Genomic DNA, 26,456 nt, shown 5'->3' on the forward strand with positions numbered 1-26,456 from the left:
TCTATTTGCTCATGTGCAGATCTAACCACTCATCCATTTCCCCAAGAAGCCCTCCGAGGAGTCCAGGTGCAACAATAGATGGAGATGGAGGAGAAAAGACATGCAGCTGGGACCTTGGGGGCGGGGTGGGGTGGTGAGCAGAGACTGTGTCATTCGCTGCAGACAATAAATCCCCAGGAGAGCCCGAGACTGTGGTGTGCTAAGAACCCAGGGATTTCAGACCCACAAGCAGCAAAGGAGGAGAAAGTACTCAGGATGCGAGGGGAGGATATCCAACCTTAGACTGAGGCAGGAAATGCTTTATTTTGGGGGCCAGGAGCGGGTGTATGACATCTCACATTATGGGGTCTCAAGGCCCAGAGATCACCTTTCTGGAAACTATGGGAGTCCGCCACAAGCAATGAGAATGAACTGTAGTTACAATTGTTGCCCAGGCTGTGTTGCCCTTCAATTGCTACAGGGCAATTTCCATGGACATGGAAAAAGGGAACTTGGTGATGGAAGTTTAAGAAGAGGTCAGTGGGGTTGCAGATGACAGATTCATCCATAGGTTAGTGCAACGCTAAGAACTGACCTGGGGCCTTTAGCCATTTCTTGACTTACATCAGCATCTCCTAATCCCTAAACGTAATACACCGAGGTGTGAGTGTGTTTTCCTTGTACACATATAGCTTCCAGAGAGGTCTCAAGTACCAATCTTCCATTCCCACAACCATCCCTAAGCAGGTCAGCCTCAGGAGGCTCTTCCTGTATGGGACCACTGGGGCTGTGTGTCACACACACTGTGAGGGGCTGAAGTTGGGCAGGCTCCCCTTCTCTGGGTCACTAGGGAGGAAGAAAAACAGGGAAATGGCTCAGGGCAGGAAATGCGAGTGTTTCCAATGGATCTGCTTTTAGCACCCCAAAGATGGCAGCCACCAAGCCCGCAGACCCTCCTCTCCCGCCTCCACCCCGACCCTCCTCACAGCTCTGCTTGCACAAACCCTTGGCTCCAACACTCCCTGCTTGGCCCGCTCCTTCTGTTCCAGGCCTCATTCCCTCTGAGGCATTTGCTTGTCTCTTGAGCTGCTTATCTCTCTGTCCCACCCTTGTGAGGAACCGCCACACGTGTCTAGAGAATGGGAGGGGTTGCTTTTGTGGGTGCTGGTCTAGAGTCTAAACGCAGTCTCCTTTGTTTGGGGATTCTTTAGTCATTACCAAAACAAATACACAACAGCAGCAACAAGGAAAAACACTGTCTGCAGTTTGAGAAATCCTGAGATACCCATGACTGATGGGAAATGATGGGCATGTGATAAGTTTCCCAGGCCATCCCTCCCCTGGGCCATGTCCCTTCCTGGCCTGTGTGAGCTGGGTCCAGAGAACGCCTCGTCTCCCACTCCTGATACGCAGTGTAGTGGGATGAATAATGTCACCCCAAATTCACGCCCACCCAGAACCTCAGACCGTGACCTAATTTGGAAATAAGATCTTTGCAGATATTATTTAAGAATCTTGGGATGAGATCCTTCTGAATTTAGGGTGTGCCCCAAATCCAATGACTTGGGTCTTGGTAAGAGAAAGGAGAAGGAAGCTTACACACAGAGATACAGGGAAGGAGACATGAAGACAGAAATAGAAGGTTGGGGTGATGCCACCATGAGCCAAGGAGGCCAGGAGCCACCAGAAATGGGAAGAAGCAAGGAAGGCTTCTTCCTGAGAACTTTGGAAGTGACCGTGGCCCTGCCAACACCTTGATTTTGACTTTTGCCCCCCAGAACCGTGAGAGAATACATTTCTATTGCTTTAAACCATCAAGTCTTTGTTACAGCACCACTGGGGAACAAATATACCCAGGAATCGAGGTGTCTGTTGCTACAGGTCCTGGCCCACACTTTGGGAGCAGCTGCTCTAAGGTCACCCAGCGATTTTGTGAGCAATCACTTCTTGGTCACGACTTGGGAAAAACTTCCTGAACTGCCGTCTTCAGAACAAGGTGCCACAGTTTCACAGCTTACCAGTCATTTGATCTATGAACTGTGGTTTCTTCACCTATGAAGTTGGGAGAAAAACACCTGCTTCTGGGATCATTGTGGGGATTGGCTGGGACAACACGTGTGCCAGCCCGAATCCTGGAACAAAGCAGGCTATAAGGACTCCACTTTGCCCACCCTCTCCCAGCTTTCAGAACTGCTTTCTCACCCCCAGTGTTCTGCCTCAACGAACTTACCCAGAGCCTCTCTCAATGGTCTGTCTTCTGTCCCGATGGCATTCCTCTCCTCCCTGGGTGCAGTGTTCTACCACAGTGATTGTAACCTGCAGTAGCATTTACCCCAGTAAGGGAACGGTCTCCACCCAAGTGGGTGCACTCCACACACTACATTTGGGGTGACCCGGTCTCCACTCCATCAAGTGAAGGAGCCTGTTGGAAGAGACACTCAGGTGCAGTACCCCAGCCCCCAATGGACCCTGCTCCCCTTCGCCATTCCTCCTCAAGGCCTGACCCTATGTGTCCCACCTCCGTGAAATCTCCAGGTTTCACACTTCAGTGTTTTCAACTCTATGCCTTCTTTAGGATTCTAACTCAGGCAAAGTAGAACTAAATCTTATGCCCAAATTCTGAAAGCAGACAAGATGGAAGTGTTAAGAACCAACACAGATAAACTCTAAATGCGTAAGGAGTGAAACTCGAATCTGGAATTGAGAAATGATCGGACATTCTAACCTACAGGTCGCCCTGTCCTCCGTCCAGCGCTGAGCTGGGGGTTACGGTTCACCTCCATTCATCCTTATGCCATCAACATGCAGGTTTTCCAGAGTCCAGCTCCTTGCCCTTCAAACTAACCCTACCCACTGGGGCCCAGAATACCCAGGTGTGGACCATGGGGTCCATCCTCCATCAGGACGAACAGGAGGAATCGACATTGGTCAGAGAGGAGGGTCCATCACTCTGTATGCCTGAGGGGTGGTGATTTCCCTAAATCAGAGGTAGAACAGGGAAGGGCAGAACTCCATAGACACTCCTGGGATACAGTCAAGCCCACCATGACACTTTTATTACTTTAATCAATTTCAGATTCAGTGGGGAGGAGCTCAGTCTGCAGGGAAGCTGAGAGAAGGGACAGATATCCAAGTAGGAAGGAGATAAAAGAAGGTGGAGAGAGAGAAACCCTTGAGGAACACAGACTGGAAACATGTTAAGGAACATCCAAGGAGAGGATGAAGAATGACTCAGGGTGCACTTTTGGAGCTGGTCTCAGGAATCCTTTTTCTTAACCTGAGGAAAAGACGACATTGTCAGGGTGCCAGGGGTCACCGAACAGTACGAGTGGGTCAGAGGAAGCTGACTCTAGGGCTTGATTTCGGGTAGAGCTAGTTGATTCTCCCCATCCTCTAAAGCTACATTCTGTGATGACCTCGGATATTGTCCCCCGTCTGGCAGCCCCACTATAACTCCACTGAGGTGCCAAGACATGACTCTGAGACCCCCTCAGTTACCCTTCATGACATTCCACCCTCTCCCTTCAATCACCTGTCCCATCCTGACCTCGTCCTTACCATGGCCATCAGCACCAGGGCGCTGACCAGCACAGCATACAGGGTGGCCTTCCCCAGCAGGATCTCATAGAGGATGGTGGCAGACAGGACCCCTTGCTGGTAGGACGCTGTTGGCAGGAAGGGAGAGCAGGTAGGTACCTGTGAGCAGGGATCTCTGGTCTCCTTGCCCACGCACCACCCACCCTTCCATGCCCCACCAGGGTTCATGGGTTTTGCATTCTCTGGTTCCAGAGCAAAGACCATGGGAGATGGAGACAAAGGAGCAGGGGGCCACTTACCCGAGGTGAGGCCACAGTCTGAAAGAAAAAAGGGGGAGGGAAATGGATGAGAGAGTCCATCGTCAAAAGCAGATTCAAAACTAAGCCAGCCTTCCTCAGCCCAACAGCTGGCAAGGTGCTAACTCTTGCCAACAACCACGTGAGCTTGGAAGTGGCTCCTTCCCCAGTTGAGCCTTCAGAGAAGACTCCAGCTTTGGCTGACACCCGATTGCAGCCTCCTGAGGAAGACGAGCCAGCTCAGTTATGCCCACATTCCTGACCCATCAAAACTCTACAATAACAAATGTGTGGGATTTTGAGCTGCTTCCAAAAGAACCAAGAAAAACAAAAAACGAAGCCAGACTTGTGTCAGCACAGACTCCCAGGCTCAGGGCAGCCTCTGGTCAGAGTCCCAGCAGCGCCTTCCTTCTGTTTTGGCGATGTGGCCACAGCATCCTCGAAGGTCATGGAACATGGCAGCAGTGAAGGGGATGAGGACCCACTGCTCAGACCCTGAGCTGTGCAGGCGCGTAGGGAGGGGGACCTTTCAGCACAGCTGAGTTGGGCTGACCATCTGGGATGTGGGGGAGGAAGTAGCCCGAGGTGCCCTGTCCTCCCTCACGGGGGGCTTCCCACACCCTCCCGTTTATTCTGCACCTAGTCTCTCTGCTCTCCTCCCTGGACCTCCCCCTCTGTCTGCTCTGCCTCCCTCCCTGCCGAACCCTCCCGGAGCGGCTCACCTGCTCGGCCCCGGACCTCGGCACTGATGGTCTGGGTGACGGGTTTGGGCCTGTCCTGCTTCCACTCGTCCTCGTCCGAGAGCCCGTGGAACCAGGCTTGGCAGCGGAAGAGGTTGCGAGGGTTGTACCAGAAGCTGGCGGAGACCCTCAGCCGGCTGCTCAGACAGTAGCTGGAGTCGTTGCGGCTGGGGTCCTCCTTGTGGGGCTGAGGGTCCGTGCTGACCCCCGTCTCGACCTGCTTCCCGTTCACCCACCAGCTCAGCTCCACGTGGTCGGGGTAGAAGCCCGTGGCCAGGCACACGAGCGTGGCCTTCTGGGTCCGGGAGATCTCTGCTGCTGACGGCTCGAACACAGCCACCTTGGGTGGGGTCACCTTGCTCAGGTCGTCTGGAAGGGAGAGGGGGTTGGGAGCATGGGTGCCGGAGGGCCGGCTGTGCGTGTGAGTTGGGGGCACAGGGAAGGGGGCCACGGGGTCATCGTAAAAGGAAATTACGTGGTAGTAGGTCCTGGTTGTTTGTTTGGGGGTCACCACCCGCTCCTCTGTGACTGTGCTCCCTCGGCCTGCCTGGCCTTTGTATTGACCCTACGACAGCCCTGTCTCCTGTGTCCCCAGCCCCTAAGGTGGCCTTACAAATGGCACTGCCCAACATTCTGCGTAATGTCTCTTCTTTCCCCTTATTTGATTTCTTATCCATCAAGAAAAGCTCACCTGTCTTTTTCTCCCCATAATATGTAGTAGTTATTTAAAGAGCAGTGGATTGGAGGCAGAAGAACGGAATCCAAAGCTTGGAACTGACTCTGCCCACCAACATGACTTTAGACAGTCTCTCATTGTCTCTGCATCATTTTTCCTGCCTGTGAAGGGAGAATCCCAACACCGACTGTCCAGCGCGGGGCCGGAGATGAAATGATATAAGGGTTCAGAAAGCCCCTGCCCTCAGCTGGGTGACTTGTATGTGAGTCTCGGGGAGGAGTAAAGGGGATTTGGGGCTAAGGGGGTCATTTGGCGGTGGGGGGTTTTCTTCAGATGACAGGATACAGATGGCATATTGGGGGGCACCACGTGAGGACAGCCTTTTGTATTAGGGTGCGCTCATGAGAATGGGAGGTTTTCTTTCTTTCTGCTGCTTCAGCAGGTCATCCTAGCCATTCCTCTGCCTCCAGGTACCCCTGAGTTTCCTCAGCTCAGGCAGATAGCCATCTCCCTGTGTTTCAAATGCAGGCATCTTCAACCTTCTTTGTCCCTTTGATGCCACATATCCTACTTCACCCTACCAGCAAGTTTCCTCAATAGGCATGAGGTCATCAGAGCAACTTCTGCTCTCAGCTGTCTTGCTGCAACTAAGCCCCTGGTGCGTGGCGCCCTCGAGGGCTCCAGGTGAAGGCGGTCCAGTTAATGCCCCTGCGGCCTTTCCATCTGGCTGGCTCACTGCTTCTCGGCCCTCCTACATCCCTGTTATTCTGCTCTTTGCTTTTTATCGATTGTTTTGTTTGTTTCTGAGCAATTCTGTTAAAAGGAAGACATCTCACTCTAAAAGAGATCTAGTTTAGGCTGGAAGATGGAGAAAATGTTCTTCTAACCGACTCTTCACATTTCCCTGGATGTGACCTGACTAGCGGGCTGGCTTCTTGGGTGTGTGACCTGTGCACACAGATTCATTTTTCCGAGGTCCTGGATCATTAAGGGGCCAGGGCTTGGGACCTAGATTTACCTGGTTGTAAGGTCTCCTGCTTTTCTCCACCCTGGCTGATTACAGAAACCCAGCTTTCCTCTGGGAACAAACACTTCAGCTGATCCTCATTGGCTCCATCTTAATTCGCCTAACTGCAAGCACCCTTGCTGTTGTCAAATCATCCAGGTAAATATACTGGTATTGAGGGTTTCTTCCCCTCTGGAAGCTCAATACTCCCACAGCAGGTGACCTTTAAGGTCCTTTTCCAGCACAAAGAGCCTAAGATCCTCCAGGGAATGTTCCTCAGCTCACAAGCAAAGTATCTGCATTTTAATGTATGTCCTGCCCCACCTGGCTGTTTAACCTAGAAGACATGGTGTGAGGAGGGAGATTTCCGACTAGGGGATGAGGGGGGTACGTTTGGTGAGTAAATCCACCCAGTGGCCCAGGTTCCCATCTAGCCCCCGTGTGCTGTACACACAGCCTGGCCCTCAGGGGTCTGGGGCTTAGGAAGAGAGGAAAAGGTTTTAAAGCTAATTTCAAATCCAAACTTCTAAACAGTAAATCAACAAACCCCGCTGATTTTCTCTCCCTCATGCCTCGTGTTTCTCTCTCTCACCTCTCTGTTCCACACTCTTGTTTGTCATCCTTTTTCTCCTGTGTTCAGTGGAAGCCTCCACCTGCACCTCCCAGGAGCCGGCTGTGCAGGGGCCGCATCCTGCGCTCATCCCTGCTTGTTCCTGCCCCTCGGGCTCATTCTCCCCTTTGCATCAGCTACACCCCCTCCTGCCCTTCCCCCAGCCCAGACTGCCCTCCTCCGTCTTTTTCTCCAATCAAGCAGCTCTCAGAGTCCCAGTAAATCCTCTTTCTCCAATGCTCACCCTGTCCCTAAATATCTCAGAAACAAAGAGACCAAAGCCCCCCTTTCCCTCTGTCCAAATTCCCGTCCCGGGAGTATCCCTACCCCAAACCCTCCCCACCCAATATTCCCCACCTCCCTTGCAGAGTTGACCCCCAGATGGACAACTGGACACGCGCCCCAGCTCCACCCCACACCACCCATCTCTGGGGACCCCCCAGGAGCCGGGCTGGAAGGAGGGGAGGCATCCAAATCTTACCTATGACCGTGAGCCTGGTGCCTGGGCCAAAATACTGCTCATAGGAGCACAGTGAGAAGCCCCGCACTCAAACCCCCGCAGCTCCAGGCCGCTCCCGGGTCCCAGCGCCCCGCTTCAGTGCTGCGAGGGGACCAGGTGCCCGCAGCCGCCCCGCCCCGCGCTCGCCGCCTTCCATCTCGCCCCGCCGCCGCTGCCGGGCCCGCGGACACTCACCCACCACGGTCAGGGGCTGCCGGCCCCGAAGGGCAGGGCGGCGCCTGTAAAGCACAGCCCCGGGGCTCCCCACCCAAACCGAGGCGCGCCGCCCGCGCTCACCTAGTACCAGGAGCCGCGTGCCCGGCCCGAAAACCGGGGGAGAGTCACGGCCCCCCAGCGCCGCGCAAAAACCCGCCGCGCGTCCCGCCGCGTCCCCGGCGGCAGCGTCCCCGCTCACCTAGCACCAGGAGCCGCGTGCCCGGCCCGAAGTACTGAGTTTCAGTGCTCACAGCTTCAGGGCTCAGCACAAAAAGGGGTCCCGCGGCCCTGCTGGCGTCCTGAACGCCCCGCTCCGCTAACGCCCCGGGCACCCCGCTCACCTAGCACAGTCAGCCGGGTGCCCCCGCCGAAGAACAGAGGGTCGTTGCTCACAGCCCTGAGGCCCAGGACAAAAACCGCCGCTGCCCTCTCCTGATGTCCCAAACTCAGCCCAGGTCCCCACCGACCCTGAGCACAGCCCCAAATGGAGATGGGCAGCAGCCCACCTCTCTCCAGCCCGCCCGAACGAGCGCTCAGGGACCCCAGCTGCCCTCCTTACCCAGCACAGCCAGCTTGGAACCATTGCCAAAATACAGCTTGTCGGTGTTCGCACAGCCCTGGGAACTCAGGCACAAACTTAGCCTTCCCTGAGAGCAGCCCAGGAGGGTCCAGCGTCCACTCCCCAAAAGCCAGGATTCAGGAGGTCATCCAGGCTGGGCAGCCCATCCTCCCTCCCCCCTGGAGCAACCTTCTTACTTAGCACAGTGAGCCTGGTCCCTGGCCCGAAGTGCAGCTCATTGTAGGAGCACAGTGGGAAGGGGCTACCAAGAATTCCTCCTTCTTCCGCTCCTCCCCTGGCACAGACTGGGGCCACCCTCCTTCTCCCTGGCTTCTCTCTTCCCACCTCTCTTCAGAACTAGCTGGACACAGAAATCTGGGCCCTGCCTGAGGTCATCCCCCATTTGCAGACAATGAGCTTGGCTTGGGGATTTACAGTGGTTGTGAAATTGGAAGGGGTATTTGTGATGGAGATTTTGCTGGACTGGGAAGTGTTCCAGGCTAGACCTTGCCTCTTACTACTTCCGTGACCTGCAACCTCCCTGGCCTTCGTTTCTGCAACTGCAAAATGGGGTCATATCTTCCCCACAGCGTTGTTGCGAGTGCTTAACAAATTACACACCTGCAAGTGCTTTGTCAAAGGGCAAGTTTTGTGAAAAGCACAGAATCATGACTCCACTTTGTGGTTTGATTCTTCACTTTCCTGGAAGCTGAGTGTGGAGCAGGGAGGGGCAGAGGTGATCACGGAGTCCGGATCCCTGCGAGATCACATCAGGGACCCGCTCAGGAGATCTCTCCCAGCTACTCTCCCCATGCAGGAGCCCCACCCGGGCAGGTGGAGCTATTTTCTGAGGCTGGGCTTTTTGTAAAAGCCCTTCCTCTAACTGAATCATCGTGCCCCCCCCCAGTCCCCACAATGTTACACTGTGATACAAAAATGTCCTCTCCTATTGTCCCCCTCCCCTAACGACTGTGCGGAGGCAGGAAGTGCAGGTGGCAGAGCTTGGTCTGATGGAGTGGGGTGGGAAAAAAAACCTCAGAGTAATCGAAAGTGGGGAGGGGCTTGGGGAATGTTAGGGTGCTAGTGGAGGGGGAAGGGGACAGAGAGGCCCCTCCTGGAACCTACGCCACCCTGAGGAGATCTCCTATGTCATCAGGGCTCCCCTCTGGGACTCACTGTGCCCACCTGCACAGACTGGCATTTATAGTGAGGCACGTGGGAGGAGCATCCCTAGAGCAGGGGATGGCAACTTAGGGCAGGAGGACACACAGCCTGGAAAGCTCTGCGATTCCCCATTGCTTCCTGAATAGGGTCCGAGCTCCTTCCCCTTCATTAGTCCACAGACACGAAATGCACATCTACTATATGCCAGGCCTCACGCTGGTTGCAAGGACAGAGTCCACTCTCAAAGCGGGAAGCCCCAACCTGCCTTTTCAGCCTTGTGACTTCCATCTTGGACCTCGCAGACCCGCTGAGCAGAAGTACCTGACCCTGTAGTTTCATATCCTGTTCATATATCCGACTATCACGACCTCTCTCCCACATGGCTAACTGAGACCGGTTCTTCCTTTGAAGAACTGCCACCGTCTCAGACTCTCCCCTGATGGTCCCCGTCAGAAACCTCGTGCTATAGCCTCTGCCTGCATTGTCGGAGACAGATCACCTTGCTATTGCAAGCATCACCGTGTATGTTAACTTTCTATTCATGAATTATCCCCCTTATGAGCAGGGAAGCTTCTTGGGGACTGTGACCTGGATACCTTTGTTTTCTTGAAGGTTACTAGCAAATGTTGCAATGATATGTGCTTAACGAGTAGGTGCCTCTGCTCATGCATGCATGTAGACATACGTGTTTGTGCATGTGTGTTGGTATATGTGCAGACACACATGTTAGAATGCACGCAGAGTTCCAGTAGTGGGAGGAGGCTGTGTGCTGCAGGCCTGTGGGGGGCGGGGACAGATGGCTGTTCCAGGCAGCCCTTAGGGTGGTATCTGCTCCTGCATTGGGTCACTTTGGGCAAACTCATTGATTCATTCATTTCTTTAAAGAGAATTTATCGGGTTAGTACACTGAACCAAGGTACTGTGCCACATCGCAAGGATACTGTAATACCACACAACCTGGTCCTCAAGGAGCTGACCTTCTAGTGGGGGTGTCAGACAAGGAAAGAGGTAGTTTCCATCAACTGTGGTCAGTGGCAGGAAGGAGATGCACACAGGGTACTGTGATAGCAAAATACAGGGAGAATTTCATCCATTCGCATGGAGTAAGGGGCAAAGATCCTCCAGAGGCGGCTACTTGCTGGGGAAGACGTCACCGTTGAATCCGCAAGGATGGGTGGGAGCGCACATGAGTCATTCCAGGTAGAGGAGTGCAAGATGGCCTGAGCGCCAGTGACTCGGGGGTTCAGGGTGACGGGAGTGAGGGTGAGTGTGGATAAAGTGGTGGAGGACAAAGGTGGGTCTTCTATGCCATCCTGCGGACTTTGGGTTACATCACCATGGTGACAATGAGACAGTAAAGAGCTTTGGAAGGATTTCTAGAAATACCAACAGGGCTGATCCTTGGTTTTAGGGAAACTGATTTTCTATCCTCTCAGGACTGATCAGGGCCATATTCACACACATTTAATTCACTAGAGTGAAATTTATATCCAGCTTCGTAACTTAAACTGGAAGGTACATCTGATAATGAGAATAGACAGTAATTTCTCTTCTTCTCACCTGGAATCACTCCTTGGTGATGGGGAAAGCTGAGTAGCGTCCTCGGGGAGACAGTGGAGAGAGCGTGGGTGAGCACATGACACCCAGCTTTGGTGGCCGTGGGGACATGACCACTCAGCAAGTGGACACAGCTCTTCCTCAGAGCACCTTTGTCCAGGTAGGACAGAAATTTCCTATAGGCAGCATCACAGCTTTTTCTAGGTTGTTCCAGAGTAAGCCTCTCTCTTCACCAATCACACCCTTTCACGTGTACTTAAGTTTTGCCGGCAGTGTGGAGTAGTACGAGCCACAGGCTGGGTCCCTTGACCCTCCTACCTGAGGGGCCTGCACTTTCTTGGATACCTCGTTTCTACCCTGGCTGGAGTCACATGGGACTTCAGAGATGGACGGAAGTGATATCTAGACACTCACAAGGCAGACTCAAGCCAGATCAGGCCATTTTTATTGGCTGAATCCGTTCAGGCCCGCCAGGGTCCCCCTTGGGCTAGGGAGATTTTGGTCATGAGTGTTTGGGTGCATGCACACAGGGGTAGATACTGGGGTGCGTAGAGAGATGAGAGCAGCTCTTCTGAAGCACTGGGTAGGAATGGAAAAAGCAGAATTCACACCAGGGCCATAACAGGCTGGAAGCTCCTGGCTCCACCTCTAAGCTGGCTTCAGGAATCCTTTCTCTTGACCTGAAGAGGAGAAAGTTTGGGGGTTACCAGGAGCCAGCAGTGCTGGGGACTGAGAGGAAGTAGGGTTTCCCACTGACAAGACAAATAGCAGGGTTCCCCCAACATCCATCGTGTTTTCAGGTGACCCCAGTTTCTCCTTCACAGCATGGTACTTGCATTGTGATCCCAGATATAAGTGTCTTCTGAGGCATGTGGGGGACTCCCCCCCTTTCCTCTCTGCCCATTCTGGTCCCGGAAGGGTCTCTGTGTTCCTGGGTGTCAGTTGCTGTGTTTCAAGTGTCACCTCCAACCAGCCGGCCCCATCCTGACCTCGTCCTTACCATGGCCATCAGCACCAGGGCGCTGACCAGCACAGCATACAGGGTGGCCTTCCCCAGCAGGATCTCATAGAGGATGGTGGCAGACAGGACCCCTTGCTGGTAGGACGCTGTTGGCAGGAAGGGAGAGCAGGTAGGTACCTGTGAGCAGGGATCTCTGGTCTCCTTGCCCACGCACCACCCACCCTTCCATGCCCCACCAGGGTTCATGGGGTTTGCATTCTCTGGTTCCAGAGCAAAGACCATGGGAGATGGAGACAAAGGAGCAGGGGGCCACTTACCCGAGGTGAGGCCACAGTCTGAAAGAAAAAAGGGGGAGGGAAATGGATGAGAGAGTCCATCGTCAAAAGCAGATTCAAACCTAAGCCAGCCTTCCTCAGCCCAACAGCTGGCAAGGTGCTAACTCTTGCCAACAACCACGTGAGCTTGGAAGTGGCTCCTTCCCCAGTTGAGCCTTCAGAGAAGACTCCAGCTTTGGCTGACACCCGATTGCAGCCTCCTGAGGAAGACGAGCCAGCTCAGTTATGCCCACATTCCTGACCCATCAAAACTCTACAATAACAAATGTGTGGGATTTTGAGCTGCTTCCAAAAGAACCAAGAAAAACAAAAAACGAAGCCAGACTTGTGTCAGCACAGACTCCCAGGCTCAGGGCAGCCTCTGGTCAGAGTCCCAGCAGCGCCTTCCTTCTGTTTTGGCGATGTGGCCACAGCATCCTCGAAGGTCATGGAACATGGCAGCAGTGAAGGGGATGAGGACCCACTGCGCAGACCCTGAGCTGTGCAGGCGCGTAGGGAGGGGGACCTTTCAGCACAGCTGAGTTGGGCTGACCATCTGGGATGTGGGGGAGGAAGTAGCCCGAGGTGCCCTGTCCTCCCTCACGGGGGGCTTCCCACACCCTCCCGTTTATTCTGCACCTAGTCTCTCTGCTCTCCTCCCTGGACCTCCCCCTCTGTCTGCTCTGCCTCCCTCCCTGCCGAACCCTCCCGGAGCGGCTCACCTGCTCGGCCCCGGACCTCGGCACTGATGGTCTGGGTGACGGGTTTGGGCCTGTCCTGCTTCCACTCGTCCTCGTCCGAGAGCCCGTGGAACCAGGCTTGGCAGCGGAAGAGGTTGCGAGGGTTGTACCAGAAGCTGGCGGAGACCCTCAGCCGGCTGCTCAGACAGTAGCTGGAGTCGTTGCGGCTGGGGTCCTCCTTGTGGGGCTGAGGGTCCGTGCTGACCCCCGTCTCGACCTGCTTCCCGTTCACCCACCAGCTCAGCTCCACGTGGTCGGGGTAGAAGCCCGTGGCCAGGCACACGAGCGTGGCCTTCTGGGTCCGGGAGATCTCTGCTGCTGACGGCTCGAACACAGCCACCTTGGGTGGGGTCACCTTGCTCAGGTCGTCTGGAAGGGAGAGGGGGTTGGGAGCATGGGTGCCGGAGGGCCGGCTGTGCGTGTGAGTTGGGGGCACAGGGAAGGGGGCCACGGGGTCATCGTAAAAGGAAATCACGTGGTAGTAGGTCCTGGTTGTTTGTTTGGGGGTCACCACCCGCTCCTCTGTGACTGTGCTCCCTCGGCCTGCCTGGCCTTTGTATTGACCCTACGACAGCCCTGTCTCCTGTGTCCCCAGCCCCTAAGGTGGCCTTACAAATGGCACTGCCCAACATTCTGCGTAATGTCTCTTCTTTCCCCTTATTTGATTTCTTATCCATCAAGAAAAGCTCACCTGTCTTTTTCTCCCCATAATATGTAGTAGTTATTTAAAGAGCAGTGGATTGGAGGCAGGAGAACGGAATCCAAAGCTTGGAACTGACTCTGCCCACCAACATGACTTTAGACAGTCTCTCATTGTCTCTGCATCATTTTTCCTGCCTGTGAAGGGAGAATCCCAACACCGACTGTGCAGCGCCGGGGTGGAGATGAAATGATATAAGGGTTCAGAAAGCCCCTGCCCTCAGCTGCGTTACTTGTATGTGAGTCTCAGGGGTCGAGGAGTAAAGGGGATTTGGGGCTAAGGGGGTCATTTGGGGGTGGGGGTTTTCTTCAGATGACAGGATACAGATGGCATATTGGGGGGCACCACGTGAGGACAGCCTTTTGTATTAGGGTGCGCTCATGAGAATGGGAGGTTTTCTTTCTTTCTGCTGCTTCAGCAGGTCATCCTAGCCATTCCTCTGCCTCCAGGTACCCCTGAGTTTCCTCAGCTCAGGCAGATAGCCATCCCCCTGTGTTTCAAATGCAGGCATCTTCAACCTTCTTTGTCCCTTTGATTCCACGTGTTCTACTTCACCCTACCAGCAAGCTTCCTCAATAGGCATGAGATCATCAGAGCAACTTCTGCTCTCAGCTGTCTTGCTGCAACTAAGCCCCTGGTGCGTGGTGCCCTCGAGGGCTCCAGGTGAAGGCGGTCCAGTTAATACCCCTGCGGCCTTTCCATCTGGCTGGCTCACTGCTTCTCGGCCCTCCTACATCCCTGTTATTCTGCTCTTTGCTTTTTATCGATTGTTTTGTTTGTTTCTGAGCAATTCTGTTAAAAGGAAGACAACTCACTCTAAAGAGATCTAGTTTAGGCTGGAAGATGGAGAAAATGTTCTTCTAACCGACTCTTCACATTTCCCTGGATGTGACCTGACTAGCGGGCTGGCTTCCTGGGTCTATGACCTGTGCAGTCACAGAGGACCCCACACTTAGAAGGGCCCCTTGTTGACTTAATGTGCTGCTGTCACCATTTTGAAATTCTAAGTAATTTTTAGCAACAGCCCTGGGTGTTTCCTTTGCAGTGGTTCTGCTGCCCAAGAGGTCTGCTGCCCCACCCTGCACTTCCCACCTTGCTGATTACTCACTCCTCTGTCCCTAGGTCTTTACTGGCCGCCCAGGTAATCTCCTAACTTCTCTCTGCTGTGCAGCTCTATCAGGCTTTCTGCCCCCAGCCTGGTTATTCACTCTCGCCTCAAAGCCCCTGACCCTGGGGTTCAACCAGCCCTCCAAGGGCACTATGGAATCTACTCCTCTGACCTCCTCACCCAGCAAACTCTCAGCCCCTATTGGAAAAAGTAAAGATGCCTTCTGAGCCACATGCGATGGTCCCCATGATGGTGACGTGATGGACAGAACGATCGGAAGCCAGACCGTCCTTACACCCTGAAGCGCTGACTACATGCCTCCTCCATGATGAGGGCAAAGCCAGTTCTCCCTCCGTGTTTGCGAGTCCCTGTGGGGTGCGGGTCGGCTTGCCCACGTAGGTGCACGTGTGTGTCCTGGTGAGCTTCTGTTGTGTGTGCTTGAAGGTGGGCTGAACTAGCCTCAGGCAGAATTCTGAAGTTTATGGGTCCTGTTCCCAGCCTTCCTGCCCATTAGCCACATGCCGAACCTGCCCCTCCCTTGGCACTGGGCTCCCCTCCCTTGCCAGTGGCCACCTAGCGGAAGGGTAGGGAGGGGACCACTGGATTACAAGAGGTTTCCTGGATACTCTCCATGTAGCTACTCCTGTAAGTCTCACATCAGATTTAGCAGTAGGTATTGCTGATGACCTTGTATAGAAGAGAGGATGTTCCCACAGATTCATTTTTCCGAGGTCCTGGATCATTAAGGGGCCAGGGCTTGGGACCTAGATTTACCTGGTTGTAAGGTCTCCTGCTTTTCTCCACCCTGGCTGATTACAGAAACCCAGCTTTCCTCTGGGAACAAACACTTCAGCTGATCCTCATTGGCTCCATCTTAATTCGCCTAACTGCAAGCACCCTTGCTGTTGTCAAATCATCCAGGTAAATATACTGGTATTGAGGGTTTCTTCCCCTCTGGAAGCTCAATACTCCCACAGCAGGTGACCTTTAAGGTCCTTTTCCAGCACAAAGAGCCTAAGATCCTCCAGGGAATGTTCCTCAGCTCACAAGCAAAGTATCTGCATTTTAATGTATGTCCTGCCCCACCTGGCTGTTTAACCTAGAAGACATGGTGTGAGGAGGGAGATTTCCAGCTAGGGGATGAGGGGGGTACGTTTGGTGAGTAAATCCACCCAGTGGCCCAGGTTCCCATCTAGCCCCCGTGTGCTGTACACACAGCCTGGCCCTCAGGGGTCTGGGGCTTAGGAAGAGAGGAAAAGGTTTTAAAGCTAATTTCAAATCTAAACTTCTAAACAGTAAATCAACAAACCCCGCTGACTTTGATTCTCTCCCTCATGCCTCGTGTTTCTCTCACCTCTCTGTTCCACACTCTTGTTTGTCATCCTTTTTCTCCTGTGTTCAGTGGAAGCCTCCACCTGCACCTCCCAGGAGCCGGCTGTGCAGGGGCCGCATCCTGCGCTCATCCCTGCTTGTTCCTGCCCCTCGGGCTCATTCTCCCCTTTGCATCAGCTACACCCCCTCCTGCCCTTCCCCCAGCCCAGACTGCCCTCCTCGGTCTTTTTCTCCAATCAAGCAGCTCTCAGAGTCCCAGTAAATCCTCTTTCTCCAATGCTCACCCTGTCCCTAAATATCTCAGAAACAGAGACCAAAGCACCCCCCCCACCCAACCCTTGCCCTCTGTTTCTGTTCCAGAACCAGGAGTACCCCATCCCAGGCCCCTCATCCCTTGCAGAACTGACCCCACAGACGGACAACTGGCAACACAGCCCAGCTGCAGCCCTCCCCACCCATCTCCGGGGACACGGTGGGCTGCGAATGGAAGGCAGGCAGACAGCCAAATCTCACCTGTGACCGTGAGCCTGGTGCCTGGGCCGAAATACCGCTCATTGGAGCACAGAGTCCCAGTCCAGCACGCAAACCCGTCAGCGCCCAGCCACTCGCCCTCCGGGTCCCAGCGCCCGGCTCCAGCGCAGGGAGGGGACCAGGTGCCCGGGTCCGACCTTCCAACCCGCCCCGCCGCCGCTGCCGGGCCCGCGGACACTCACCCACCACGGTCAGGGGCTGCCGGCCCCGAAGGGCAGGGCGGCGCCTGTAAAGCACAGCCCCGGGGCTCCCACCCAAACCGAGGCGCGCCGCCCGCGCTCACCTAGCACCAGGAGCCGCGTGCCCGGCCCGAAGTACAGGGGCTGAGTCACGGCCCCCCAGCGCCGCGCAAAAACCCGCCGCGCGTCCCGCCGCGTCCCCGGCGGCAGCGTCCCCGCTCACCTAGCACCAGGAGCCGCGTGCCCGGCCCGAAGTACTGAGTGTCAGTGCTCACAGCTTCAGGGCTCAGCACAAAAAGGGGTCCCGCGGCCCTGCTGGCGTCCTGAACGCCCCTTTCCGCTCCTAACGCCCCAGGGCAACCCGCTCACCTAGCACAGTCAGCCGGGTGCCCCCGCCGAAGTACTGAGTGTTTTGGCTCACAGCCCTGAGGCCCAGGACAAAAACTGCCCTCTCCTGATGTCCGGGACTCAGCCCAAGTCCCCACCGACCCTGAGCACAGCCCCAAATGAAGATGGGCAGCAGCCCACCTCTCTCCAGCCCGCCCGAGCGAGCGCTCAGGGATCCCAGCTGCCCTCCTGACCCAGCACAGTCAGCTTGGAACCATCCCCAGAATACAGCTGTGTGGTATCCACGCAGCCTTGGGACCCAGGAGCAAACTTTGCCTTCTCAGACAGCAGCCTAGGAGGGTCCAGCGCGCACGCCCCCAAAGCTAGGGTTCAAGGGGTTATCCAGCCTGGGCAGCCCATCCTCCTTCCCCCCTGGAGCAACCTCCTTACTTAGCACCGTGAGCCTGGTCCCTGGCCCGAAGTACTGCTCACTGTAGGAGCACAGTGGGAAGGGGCTACCAAGAATTCCTCCCTCTTCCCCTCCTCCCCTGGCACAGACTGGGGCCACCCTCCTTCTCCCTGGCGTCTCTCTTCCCACATCTCTTCAGAACTAGCTGGACACAGAAATCTGGGCCCTGCCTGAGGTCATCCCCAATTTGCAGACAATGAGCTTGGCTTGGGGATTTACAGTGGTTGTGAAATTGGAAGGGGTATTTGTGATGGAGATTTTGCTGGATGGGGAAGTGTTCCAGGCTAGACCCTGCCTCTTACTACTTCTGTGACCTGCAACCTCCCTGGCCTTCGTTTCTGCAACTGAAAAATGGGGTAATATCTTCCCCACAGCGCTGTTGTGAGTGCTTAACAAATTACACACCTGCAAGTGCTTTGTCAAAGGGCAAGTTTTGTGAGAAGTTTTATGATTATCCCTCTTTAACGTTTTGATGCTCCACGTTCCTGGGAAGCTTAGTGTGGAGCAGGGAGAGGCAGGGGTGATTCGTTTGGGCGTCCCCATCCGCATTCCCTGCTGTTAATCTCCCTCATCCTTGCCCCTTCTCTCTCCCCTCAACGGGCACTCGCTACTGACTGCCTCCCACGAGTCCCTAAGGTGGCATTATACCCTGATTTTCTTGGCCGTGTTTGAAAAGCCCTGTAGGATTAGCCATCGAATGAGTATATCTATTTTCTTCCTAGTTTAAATCCCTCTTTGGTGCATGGCTAACTTTTCACACTTAGAAGCAATTACAGTAGAGTTGAAATAAGCCTGGATTTTGAGGCAGAGGATTCCTACTAGCAGCATGATCCTGAGAACTAAACTGACTTTTTCCAATGATCATTTTCCTGCTTTTTGCAGGGTGTACGTGCTTATCTGTTTGAGTGACAGCACCTATGAATTAGAATTAGACATTCTTCCCCAGAAGAGATACTTTTCCGTTGCATCTGACATTCTTTTCTCTATACTCTACCCAACTCACCTTTTGTTTTGATTTTCATGCAACCTGCTTTGTGGAGCCCCCGTGCCTCTGGCTATTGTCCTATCTGATGTTCCACACCGACTGCTACACCAGGGCGCTCCGGGTGTCGAGGATGGCTGGAATCCCATGAAAGGAAATGTTCATGGGTTGAACCCTTTCTTATTTCCAGTGCCCAGCAAACCTCTCTCCCCGCTTTTGAATCCTAGCTCCAGCCACGTTTTATATTCATAAAGGCAGCAAAAGCTTGGAAACGAACAAATCCCAAAGTCCGAGGGCCAGTTCGTCAGAGGGTTCATATGATAAAGTCCCAGGCTCTTTGACGTGCCTGACAGAAGGGAGAGAATCTCTGGAATTGTCGGAAGGCAGGCCCTCACGTGAAGACATGGAGGAATGGGAAAAAAACACATCTACCTTTCAAGCACCCTCCTTGTTGCCAGAAGGTACCGTGCCCTCTGTTTGGCTCTGTTCTAGGAATGAGCAGAAGTATGGCAAACCCAGATGTCTCCACTTTATCCAAGTTTGAGAAATATTTCTAATGGCAAAATTGAGACACAGGTTTGGAAAAAGGCATACTCTGTGACACAGTGAGGATAAACAATAAGAATGAAAAGGATGGCTACAAGAGGGTAAACCCTTTACAAAGGATTTTCACGTGATTTAGTCCCTTACAGTTTCAGGACCCCAAGAGACTACCATTGTCATCTCTGTTTTATACATCTCAGAGGGCCTGAGACAGTTTAGGTCACTTTGCAAATTGCGTGAGCCCCTCCTTCCCCAGAACCCAGGCATTTTGAATCCCAGTGATTTGTACTTTCCAATTTCCATGACACTCCCTGGCACGTGCTTCCCTCTGCAGGACAAAGCCTGCCGCAGCCAACCAGTCTGGTAGAACCTCTGTGGCCCGCTGCTCTGGCCGTGTCTATAACTCCAGCCCAGGCCCATCTCACCCTCGCCCTGCTTCTCCCACCTGCCTGCTTCCTCCAGAGGGTGGTGATGGTGTGTTAGCGTTTCACGATGGGCCTGTGACTAGCTGATCTCAGCACAGATCCTGAGGTTTGAGAGCACGGGGCCTCAACCTGCTTCTCTTCTTTCTGCTTTGGCTGTTGCTAAGATGGTATAAGTTTCCAGTTGTAACAGTTTATTCAGACCTACCTCCTCTGACCCCCAGCAAGCACAATGTTCCCCAGGGCCACCCCTGCAAGCTCACATGATGCCGTGACACGGACCTCGGCCTTCAGGGCTCAGGAGTCCCCCTCAAGCCCTCTCAGTCTCACCAAGCTGCTCCCCTATGGCCTCCTGGGTCCTTAAACCACCTCAGGAAGACACACATGGATCTTGGAGACAGAGAAGGACTCAAGGAAGGCGAGGACAGGGCTCTGAGCTGGAGGGAGGTGTTGGAGGTGGATTTTAACATAGAAGACGGAGCTGTTCCCCAAAACGGGGTCACCAGTGCAGGATCAGAGTTAGAAGGAGGGGGGGAAATGGAGAAGATCAGATGAGAAGGGGAAAGTGAAGCAGCACACCCGCTAAATCGGGAGAGAGGAGGGGAGTCTTGGAGAACAACGAGAAGGAGAACGAGAAAACACAAAGCCAGGAGGCGAAGCACAGAAGCACAGCTCCTCTGAGCCCTCGGCCGACACAGCGGAGCGAGCTGGAGATGCTCCGGAAGGAAAGGGCAGCTCTGGCCCCCTCCTTCCACCTCCCTCCCTGTCTGATACCTGTCACGCTGAGCCTGGTGCCAGTCCCAAAGTGGAGGGGCGAATTATAGGAACACAGCTGCAGGAGGATGTAGGAACCCCCACCCAGAGGTCTCCAGCCAGAGCGCTAGTCTTAGCTCCTTGAGGGCAGAGATGGCCACCTTTCCCTGCCTGGATTCACGGCTCAGGACCAAAGGGATCCCACTAGGAGAAAGGCCTAAGCACACTCTGGGGAAAGAGGGGAAAGATGAAGAGACTTAGGAGGGGCCGATCCACGCACAGAAGAAGGAGGGATGGACCACCGACAGAAGAGTAAGGAAGCAGTTTATGGGCCGAAGACTTAGAGGACAAACAGGAATCGACCCAGCCTCATCTAAAGCGATGGCAGACGCAGCTCCCCGGAAGCCCCACAGGGACCGGGGTTTACTCAACCCTCTCCCACCGGGGCTGGACGGAGGGGTAGACACTCCGGGTCCAAGGGACAGTGGCCCCCGTCTCCCAGCTCTTATGTCTTACCCAGGACAGGGAGTCGAGTCCCACCTCCAAAGTGCTGCCCCCGGTTGCTCCACAGTATAACACGGGCGTGGCAAACCCCAGAGCGGCCGGTATGGGGCCCTTCTTTCCAGAAACGAGCTTCTCCCCAGAACTTCTGGGGGTCCTAGCACCTTCTCCACTCACCCACTCTCCGCCTTTTCTCTGCTGTGTTCTCAGTCCCTGCCTTCTCTAAAGGGAAATTCTAGAACTCCAGCCTTACAATACATCATTCCCAGGGAAGACCTTTACTTACCTAGCCCAGAAAGCTTCGCTCCGCTGCCAAAATACAGGCTTTCGTTAGTCGCAGAACACGAAAGCCCGGTAGGGAAACTGCCTGCGCGTCCCACTCTTTCCCCACCCCTCTGCCGGTCCACCTGCAGCTCTCCTGTCCCCTTCCTTGGCGGAATTTTAACCCCCGGAGGTGGAACTGGTGACAACTGTACAACCCGAAAAGCTGCGGTCAGAGGACCAGTTTGGCCCCCTGTGAGACTTCTCACCCCCCTCTCCTGTGTCCGTCTCCTTTCTTCGCGAGGGAGAGAAACGGCAGGACTGACGGATCCAAGGCCAGACGCCCTCCCATCTACCGTGGCCATGATGGGCACCCTCCAAGGAGACGGAAGATGGACACGGAGACCCCTTTCCAGCTGAGACAGCTTGCCTCTCGGTAGGGAGACCCAGGCTTGGCACAGCGAGCCTATGAAACTATTGGAGGTGGAGGCTGTCCATCTCATCAAGATAAGAATTCATCAAGACGAGAATTCAGATTTTTCTGATAAAAACACGCTTTAACCTAGGCACCCCTATCGGAGGCTCCACCTGGACCCTGCCCCTCCCTGTAGGTTCCCAGCCCTCCAGCCCTGACTAGCTTACCTATGACAGTGAGCCGGCTTCCTTCCCCAAAATAGTAGGTGTCTGCAAAGCACAGCCTCCCAGATTCACTTCAAAACCTCTCCTTGTCTGCTGGGATTCTGGGAGAGGTTAGGGTGTTCATGGCTCCCTTCCCTCCCAGAGCCACCAGCCCCCTTCAAACACTCTGTATACCATTCCAGAACTTTCCAGGGCCCCAAGATCCAGGAGCTGGGTCATCCCTTCCCTCCCACATTCCCCGAGAGAGTGCTCCCTCGTGGTACCCACCTGGACACCCTGGCCTTACCTACAACAGTCAGCTTGGTCCCTGGGCCGAAAGTATAGTCATAGCACATCAGAATACAGCCGCCCTACAATGCACACTTGGGACCCGCCTTCCCCTACAAGGGGCCAGGAAAGGCCTGGATTATGTCTTACCTACGACGGTGAGCCTGGTGCCTTCTCCGAAGAAGACTTCAGTGTTTGCACAGTGACGCGGAGTAAGGAGGAAAACAAACGCGAGGAGTGCAGAGAGGAGGGGATTTTGGTTGGTGCCTGGTGGACTCTGGGACTAGGAATCCCCTCCTGTGCTCTACAGATATTGTACAGAAGAATGTTTTCGACTTTTGACTCTTGGGGCCACAGAGCATGGGCAGAGTCCATCCAGAGAGCCCTGTGCCTTGTTTTTTGATTCTTCCTGAGGGTCCATCAGAAGGATGTGGGCCTGGCGAGGAGGGCAGGGTCCCAGAGACCCGTGACTGTCCCCGGAGGGCTGGGTAGTGCTGGCTTCTTCCTTCATAGAAAGGTCACCTCCCATGTACCTTCCCATTGACCTTGTCCTTGGGTGGGGGGAGGGGAAGGGTGGGATAAAGGGGTCTCTCTGAGGCCTTCACCCATGAGGCCACAGAGGCATCTTCTTACGTCTGGCCTTTCTGCCTGCAAGCTTCAGCTCTGATCCAGGCCTGTCCTTCTCCATGGCCTGGGCTTGACAGGTGGACGGGGGGAAGGTGGAGACATTCTGACCCAAACCACCCTTGGGCCTGTGACCCGGGAGAAGAATGGAAGGACGGTGGGAATTGGGACAGGCAGAAAGGTTTTTGTAAAGGATTCCCGTAGGGTTGAATCACTGTGGCCCCCCTGTCCTCACAACGTTACAGCTTTATACAAAAACGGCTCCTCCCATGCGTCTGCCCCTCCAAGTCGGAGTCTGGGAGAAACCACCAGAGCAGCTGCCCCTGTGAGGGCACTGGAGGGCGAGGCGGTGACATCACCGCCCCAGGTGCAAGTGGTGGGGAGGACGGACCAGGCCAGGGGGCTCCCTCCTTTTGCTCATGCCCTTTCTTCAGGACCTTCTTAGCCCCTCAGAGCCGTGTGTCTTTGCATCAGGGGCCGCTTTCCCTGGTATCTGCCCCTCTGCAAGCTGGCGTCATAGTAGCAGCCCCTTTCTATCTCGGGACTGCTCCGATGCTGGCCACACCGGAGGTCACACCTTTCAGCACTCAGTACCCAGACTCTGCCCCGTTGGCCCAATTCTGAACCTCCAGGGTGGTCTGAAGGAGAATTGGCCACAAGCTACATAGAGGTAGGGCTTTCCCAGGGGTAAAGTGATAGCTGAGAGCTGTATTTCTAACCAGTGTGAGGTGAGGGGGGACCACGTGTGTCATCAGCTGCTGCACTTCTCACTGTGGACTTTAGACATTCGAGTTCAGTGGAGGGCACTGGGGGAACCAGGTGTGGAGAACTGAATGAATACAGCCTCAGGGACGTTCAAATACAATCACACGGCCAAGCGATCACGGTCAAGGTCTTCTCCCTCTTTTCCCTGAAGGGCAGAAACATTTTAAGTTTTTGGTAGATATTTTATTCTCCCTGCACGAGATGACCTTGAAATTGAGCCTCCAGCTGGGTGGTCTGCATCTCATCTCACTACATGGTGCTTCCTTTCGTTGCCTTTTAAACTATGACAACATCTAGAAGAAAAAAGGACACTCGATCACATAATGATAACACGCTTACAGGGCGAAACAGACGCAGAATCCAAAGATAAATGACAGTATGGGGAAAGCATTAGTGATTCTCGTCATGAGGGCTGATCTCCCCATGACGATGAACTCCTAGAAATCAATTAGAAAATAACCCAGAGCCCAATAAAAATGGCAAAGAACAGAGGTTCCGGAAAAAAAAGATCCAAATGGTGCTTAACCATAGGAAAAAGAAAACTTGCAATGATACATACAAAGTAAAACTGCATTGAAATGTCACTTTTCACCAATATGATTGACAAATTGAATCATGGAAGACCATTCTATCGGCTAGTTTCTGGTGAAATATACCCTTTTACACATTGATTGCCGGTGGGTGCGAAATAATACAACTCTTCATGGGAGCAATTTGGAAATATCTATAAAAATTACACATGTGCTTACCTCTTCACCTAGAAATCCCACCTTTGACAGTTTATCCTGTAATAACTCTTGCATACAAATAAAAAAAAAGTGTGTAAAGTATTTGCATTATTTGGAATAGCAAAGAGATTGGGGAAAAATTCAAGTGCCCATTAGTAAGGGATTGGGTAAATAAACTGTGAAACATTCACACAGAATATTATTCAATGCTAAAAAAGAATGAAAATGTTTCATACTGCCGTGGAAAGCTTTCTAAGATATAATGTTAACTGGATAAAAACAAGCTGTAGAATAAGGCTCCTGTATGCTACCTTTGTCTAACAAAGTAAGAATAATACTTATTATTAAAATACGAATTATACTTCTGTTTGTTTGATGCTGCGTGAAGAAACAATGGAAGGATACAAAAGCGATGGATAAAATGATTACCTGTTAAGAATGAGTGGATCGCTGATTCACTTTGTTATAAAGCAGAAACTAACACACCATTGGAAAGCAATTATACTCCAATGAAGACGTTAAGAAAAAAAAAAGAATGAGTGGAGGACACAGAGTATAAGGAAAATTAACATTTCTCAGTGTCAACTTTATTGTGTTGAGCCGTACATAGCTATTTTATTTTAAATAGATAACATAGCTATTATCTATTTTCTTTTAAAGTAAAACTTAATAAAATTTAAAAAGAAAAAAACAGCAAAATACTGCTTTAAGCGATATTTTAAAATCTGCCACTAGAGAAAAAAGATACTTCTTTTATTTACAAACTCGTTTCTTCCAAAGAAGACCAGTTTATACAAGAAGCTGTTGTACTGTCTTGAATTTGCTCAGTGAGTCTCCAATCACCGAGGAGGCTCATGAAAAATACATATTTCTGAGTAGTCCCCAGGATACTCTGAGCTCAAAATCTCTAGGTTTATTAATTTGCATTTAAATAAACAATTAAGCACAAAATGACCCTGGGTGTTTCCACTTCTGCACCAGTCCTGGGATCCACTGCTGGTCCTTGAGAAGGGCAGCTGTCAGCTGGAAGCACAGCAGAGCGCTGTCTGGTGGTGCGAGAGGTGGCCGCAACTGGCAGGGCTCTTAGAATTTAGGGAAAAAGGGGAGACAGTCTGTATTTAACTCAGGAATAGTGACAGGTCTCACAATAGCCCAATAAAAGGTCATCAATTGCTTTTATCAGTCGGAAGGTGGCAAGGCCTCTTCCTTGTTCCCTTTCCACATGGAGGAACTTTCATCAATGTACTGATTTACTTTGATCTAGTTCCATATAGTATTTTCCTTATTAACCCTTTTTGCCTGTCACTAATTTACCCCCTAAGTAAGCGTTTCCTTTTCACCATCTAGCTGGGGAATCTCAACCCGACTTGGACTTACAGAGAATACCACCCTGTCTTGGTTTCACAACTACTTTTTATCCTGATGGGGTTTGTCCCAGATCTTTGCCACTGTGTCACACACTGTTAGTAGCCCAAGTGCCCGCGAAGCTTTTATTTGGGGGGTGGGGTGGGGTGAAAGGAGTTTAGACCGGTCAGGCAGGTGCCGAGTGAGGTCATTCATCATCTTGGGCAGCAGGGGGAAGCCTTTCCTTATTTTTTGTTAGACTCAAGCGGCTGCACTGTCAGCGTGGCCACCTGAGGGGGCGAGAAGAATGTGGGTAGTGATCAGGGGATCCGAGGGGAAGCTGGTTAGTTACCTGTGTGCCTTTCTCAAGCTGTGTGTTGGGATGTAGGGAGGAGATACGCAAAGAACACCTACGTGTAATTTTTGAAAACTTTCAAGTACGTTAATTGATCCATTTGAACCCAAACTTTGTCTCCTAATTTCCCCAGATGAAACTGAAATCTGAAAAGACAGGGCTGGGACCAGCACCCAGGCTTCCTCACTTAAGTTCCGGGGGCTCCGCTGGGCACTGTACCTGAGCCTCTGAGGCCCCGCTCCTCCGGCAAGCTCATCTCCTGTAGCCAGACTGCGGGGCTCCCACCCACGCCCTCTACTTACATCTGTGGACCTTGGGCAAGTTACTGAAGCTTTTTAAACTCCAGTCTCCTTATCTGTAAAGTGGGAATGATGATGATGATAAATAAAATAACATCTCCCTTATGGAGCTCTTGTGAGACATAAATAATACACGTAAAGTTTTATCACGATGCCTGCCTATAGTTAGTAGAGACGTCCGTGACTGGTATTTTCACAGAGAGTACTGGTCTAGGGGTCTCTCTACCACACTGGTTCCCAAGCTCTGGCATCCCTCAGGATGACTTGGAAGTCTTGTTAAAAGCAAGGTGCTGGGCTCCATCTTAGAATTTCTGACCCATAGGTCAGGGGTCGGGCCTAACAATGTGCATTTCTCCTAAATTCCCACGTGATTCTGGTGCTGCTGGTCGAGGGAGCACACTCTGAGAACCAGTCTTCTGGAAGGCTCTTCCTTTCTTCAGTACATTTGCCTCCACTCCTAGCTCATCGTTCAT

The 26,456-nt window shown here is 53.1% G+C and overlaps 2 gene segments (V, D, J or C); both read right to left on the bottom strand.

The window, feature by feature from the left end:
* Positions 1 to 3,023: 3,023 nt before the first annotated feature.
* LOC115850792 (T cell receptor beta constant 1-like) overlaps positions 3,024 to 26,456 on the bottom strand; it is a 97,349-nt gene continuing 73,916 nt past the window's right edge. The window contains 5 exon segments of the C gene segment in view: positions 3,024 to 3,256; positions 3,538 to 3,644; positions 3,816 to 3,833; positions 4,535 to 4,921; positions 7,901 to 7,956. Of these exon segments, the coding sequence occupies positions 3,236 to 3,256; positions 3,538 to 3,644; positions 3,816 to 3,833; positions 4,535 to 4,921; positions 7,901 to 7,956 (589 nt within the window).
* Positions 11,279 to 26,456, bottom strand: part of LOC115851778 (T cell receptor beta constant 1-like) — a 61,752-nt gene continuing 46,574 nt past the window's right edge. The window contains 5 exon segments of the C gene segment in view: positions 11,279 to 11,519; positions 11,840 to 11,946; positions 12,118 to 12,135; positions 12,837 to 13,223; positions 16,928 to 16,981. Coding sequence covers positions 11,499 to 11,519; positions 11,840 to 11,946; positions 12,118 to 12,135; positions 12,837 to 13,223; positions 16,928 to 16,981 — 587 coding nt within the window.

This window comes from Globicephala melas, chromosome 9 (assembly GCF_963455315.2).
Source record: "Globicephala melas chromosome 9, mGloMel1.2, whole genome shotgun sequence".
NCBI classification, from domain to species: domain Eukaryota; kingdom Metazoa; phylum Chordata; class Mammalia; order Artiodactyla; family Delphinidae; genus Globicephala; species Globicephala melas.